Consider the following 4,689-nt stretch of genomic DNA (forward strand, 5'->3'; position numbering starts at 1 on the left):
GGTTACTTTATGAATATACAATAAATTGAGCTCTAGGGAGAACACAATCCTAACTTGGATAGAGAAATTTCAAAAATAAGGCTGCCACAGAAATACAACTAAGTCTTAAATACAAAATAATTGTGTCTTTCCAGGCTGCCACTGAATCTCTATCAACTGTTCTAAGTTCTGTGCACGTATCTCTATAGTCAAGTAAAGAAGAGATGATGGTAGGATAATTTCATGCTTTATCAGATGCATTGCCATGTGGCTGGTTCTATTTGGTAACAAATTATAACGGAAGAGGAAAAATACACTAAATTAATCTGTGGATGCACTGTTCATCAACTACTTTAGATTAGATTTCCAAAGCCTTTCAAAGAACTGCTATCTGGCCATAAGCTGTCAAGTTACTCCAGTTTTCAAAACTGTCACTACTCTCTATTAATGTTTTTGCAAAACTGATATTTGAGTGTGCAGTTGTTTATAACAAGGTGTAGTAAAAGCTAGGAAAGTATCATATTCTTTTTTCCACTTATCACAAGCAACTTCTCTGAAAAAAATGTAATTAACACCAACGTTATTTGGATTTGATGTTTTAAACTGCTAGGCTTCCATTAAGGCATACAGAAGATTAATTTTTCTCTTTTACCTATTAAGTTGACTCGCCCTGGTGCACGAACATAAAACTTGGGAGCTGATCCAAATTTTGATATAAACATCTCCTTCAGCTTCTGCAATCTGAAAGGCAGGTTAGAAACATTTAGAAGGGCTGTATTTGCATAAAAAGCAGGAATTTTCAGTGTTTCTTGACGTAAATTTGATTCAACTTTTTGAAGTACATGGAGTTTTCTCTGTTACACCAGGAGTGACATTAAGCTGCTTATTTTTGCTCTTCACGTAACATTGATCGTGACAGAGAAGACTCTATTTAGGATATTCTATTTAATAAGAAATGTGTATGTTCACTTGAAAAGGACAGAAGGGGCCTTATTTTATTTAAGTCCTCTGTCTAGGTTGTTTCTAGGCAGAAGCCAGGAAGGCAGTTGCCTGGTATAATGAAATACCATGGCCTCCACCTACCTCTCCTATGCCACAGCTCTGTAAAACTGTTTGCCACTGAGGAAGAATCCAGCAGTGTGGACCAATGGCTCATTTGTGGTGCTGGGATTTGTCCCAAACACACAGAGGCACTCCCTTCAAAGTCAGATCTGACCGCACTAGGTAGGCCTGAGCAAATTCATTTTCTTCTAAGTTTTTGCTTGTATCAATTTCCATATTAGACACTACCGCATTTCTGTACAAATGTATATACAGAGAACTAGAATTCCAAACCTCAGGTTATCCCTGTGACCTAGTATTTACTCTATAGGTTTACAGCACCAGTTACCAGAAAGTTCTTCAGGTTTTCCATTTGGAGGTGCTAGATGTGCCAGTGAAAGTTATAACACAAAGAAGAATTTGGCATATTGCTTTATTTTGTAAGACTGTGACGGTATCTAGCTTCCGCCCTGTGTTTGCAAAGTTGAGATGTTTTAGTGTGTCATGCAGAAACAATGGGTAAACAGAGACCGAGAAGAGATTAAGCCATTATCTCAGTGAAACATAAGAAATTTCATAGTGATTCACTTCAAAAGTACCTTAAAGCAATTTAGGTTGCATACTAACCCATTAACTTTCATTAATGTAAACAACAGACTGAAATGATGAAAAATCAGTACGAATACAAGAAAAATAATGTTTAAAATTTTACTTACAGTATTTCACTGTCAATATTACAATATACCCTGTTGGATTTAAAGCATGTAGCTTTTTTTTATTTATTTTTAGTCTACTAACAAAAATCCAGTCACAGGAACCCCGCTAAGGTTTCTACATTTAGTCCCAAACTAGAACTGAAAGCCTAGTTAATGCAAAGCATTAATAAGAAGACAGCAATGAGAAACAGATGTTAAAAAATTTCACAGTCAATTATTTAGTTTGTACTTCTTTGTAAAAGCTGTGTTACTGTCCAACTACATATATGTGAATGTTTTGTAAGATTTCTTTAGATGGAAAACTACAAAATATTTTTTGTTGTGATTTTTTTAACAGATCTTTCAGTACCTTTCCATCTTGGTGCCCAGTAACAAAGCTGTATTAGATCCCTCTGTAACTTCCCTTCTTATAATCTCCCCTTCTATTGACTAGTTTATCACTCTTTCAATTATCAGAAGAAATTTCAGCCATTTTATTGTACAATCCCTTTCCTAGGTCACATTAATAGTATAGTCCATAAGGGAATCTGTTGGCAGAATTCTAGGTGTTAACTTTATTTCTTTTTGTGTCAGTACTTAGAATGTTTCTTTGTTTCACAGACATTTTTATAGTGGTGTTGGTACCAAGAGACTAAGAACAAACAGAGCAGTCACGGGGGCATGTTTATCTAAGTGCTGATTGATCTCTTTTTTAATGTGGGTTTTACAAGCAGGCCTGATGAAAGGCTATTTACCAGCTTCGGCCTTGATGTTGCAACGCGTGCTGCATTTTAAGCACCTACATCAAAGATGACTGTCAGAAGTGTTAAGCAAAGGCATCCCTCACAACTTCACACATTCGAGTCTGGAAATGTTGGCCTCCTCCCTTCCACGTGACTTACACAGTGCAATTATACAGAAGTAACAAAAGTTTTAAAAAAATGACCCTTCTCCAAGGCTAACACGAGTAAAACGGTTTGTTTGAACTGCTTGTGCGTTCTACTTCCACACACGAAGTGCAACTCCGTGGGGAAACAGCGTGTGCCGGCGTGTGCCGCAGGCAAAGCAATGCAGAGCCGGGCCTACGCTGTTCCGGGGCATTTCTTTTATAGCCCAAAGGACGAAAGGATAATCAGTATCCCCGAGATTCTGAAAAAAAAGAAGAATAAACGTTAGGAGGAAAGATGAATGAGTTATTCCCCCTCCGGCCACAGCGGCACTGTGCGAGAGGCAGCAGGGAGAGCTGGGCTGCAGGGAGTTGCGGCGAGCGGAAAAGGGGCAGAAGGGGCCGGTGATGGGCGCGCAGCCCCCCGGCAGCGGGGGACGGGACCCGCCGGCCCCTCGCCCAGCGCACCAAGGTTCGCCCAGGCCAGTGGGGCTGCAGCAAGGGTGCCGCCGGGGCCACGCCGTGTCACGCTGTCGGTGTGGAGACGAATCAAAATAGCACAAGTCAAAGCCCTCTCGCACCTCAGACGGGGGCATGAGGACGCACCGCCCCACCTGCCCTCCCACCTCCCCCGCCATAAACGGCGGCGGGGTTCCGCGTCGCGGCTGCGGGGCCGCGGCCGAGGGGAGCGACCGACCCACCCACCTGGGCTGCTCCACCAGCTGAACCGGGAGGGTGTCGGGGGCGTCCGCCGCCATGGCGGCTCCCACCGCCCGCCCCTGCCTGAGGCGGGCAGCGGCGCAGCAGCTTCGGCTCCGGCTCCGGCTCGGCCGCGATCACGGGACAGGCAGACGCCGTCCTTCCGGGCGGCAGAGCGGGCAGCCCGGCCCCCTCCCCGCCCCGGCCCCGGCGGCAGCGCAGCCTGTGGCGGCCGTGCTCATCCCCACGGCGTGGCTGTGGGGCCGCTCTGCCCTCGGCTCCTCGCCCACCACAGTCCAGGCGTGACAGGAAAGCTGCTGCGACGTGTGAAGGAAATGCGGAGTTTTGTTTGTTTGTTTGTTTGTTTCTTTTTTTTTTTTTTTTTCCCCTCCCCCTTCATTCCTGTCAGAATTTGGCTGACAACAAACTTCCAGAAGCTGCCCGCGGCTCGGTGCGCGAGCCGGGTGCTGGCTGGGGCCGGTTCTCCGTCAAAGTGCACGTGTAAGGAAAACAATCCATTAGCAGTGCGATCCCCTACGGCATTATTTTTTTTTTCGGGTGTGTGGTTCCGCCGGCTTCCCTCAACCTGTATCAGAGCTCCTGATTCCTCTCACGAGTAATGGCTGCAGTTACTTTGAGGAACTGAGCTTTTCAAATGCGTTTACGAGCTCACTTGCTCATTGTTATTGTCTGTTTTGGTGTATATCTTAAAGCCCCGTATAGTCCACTCATGAAGCTTTATGTTCTCGGACTGGGAGAAACATGGCAACATTGAGATTCCATTGTGGATTTACGTCTTTCCAGGGTAAAACTTTTTTCTCCTGATCAGTATGGTTGGCACGGTTTTTAAAAGACTTAACAGTAGCCGTAGGAAAAAAAAAAATGTCAAAAACTGCAACAGCATATAATGGCCAAAACCTGAAAAATCTGGAGATCCAATAAATACTGCAAATGCGCCTAAGAGTGTGAGAAGCACAGGCCTTGTGGCAGTCGTGGAGAGGCAAAGCGTCTGTTGGGTGGTTCTACCTCACACAGTTGAAGGCAGCAGCAGAAAGTAGTGCACAAAAGCCTTCAGAAAGCGGGCGTTTTGCAGGGCCCGTATTTTTTAGCGTTTAGGCCTTTTAAAACCGCTGCTACAGTATTACTTGCTTATGGTAAGCACAGCGTACGTGAGCCGTTCAGCAGCACGGGGCGAGCGGAAGGAAGCGGCATTGCCGGTATCGGCTTTTTAAATTCGCCCTCCAGAGCCGCCCAGCCAGCGGACCGCCAGCTCAGGCGGGGGCGCGGCGCAGCGCGGACCGCGCTCCGGCTGCCCTGGGCCGGGGTCGGGGGCGGGCGGCGGGTTCCGGGCGGAGCGGAGCCACATTGGGCAGCGCCGCGCGGAGTTGT

The 4,689-nt window shown here is 46.0% G+C and overlaps 1 protein-coding gene across 8 annotated transcripts in view; it reads right to left on the reverse strand.

Moving 5' to 3' along the window:
* The window catches only part of GALK2 (galactokinase 2), a 51,227-nt gene extending 47,670 nt beyond the window's left edge, over positions 1-3,557 (reverse strand). The window contains exons 1-3 of one of the 8 annotated variants that reach the window (XM_042804200.1): positions 3,307-3,553; positions 2,618-2,864; positions 632-720 (exon numbers count right to left, since the gene is read on the reverse strand). In XM_042804200.1, coding sequence (XP_042660134.1) covers positions 632-701 — 70 coding nt within the window. In that variant the 5' untranslated portion in view covers positions 702-720; positions 2,618-2,864; positions 3,307-3,553. Of the gene's footprint in view, positions 1-631; positions 2,865-3,306 lie in introns of those variants that run through there. The other 7 variants (XM_042804199.1, XM_042804198.1, XM_042804197.1 and 4 more) reach the window with 7 other exon arrangements.
* Between the last annotated feature and the right edge of the window lie 1,132 nt (positions 3,558-4,689).

This window comes from Tyto alba, unplaced genomic scaffold (genome assembly GCF_018691265.1).
Source record: "Tyto alba isolate M040663 unplaced genomic scaffold, T.alba_DEE_v4.0 Super-Scaffold_41, whole genome shotgun sequence".
In the NCBI taxonomy this organism is placed as follows: domain Eukaryota; kingdom Metazoa; phylum Chordata; class Aves; order Strigiformes; family Tytonidae; genus Tyto; species Tyto alba.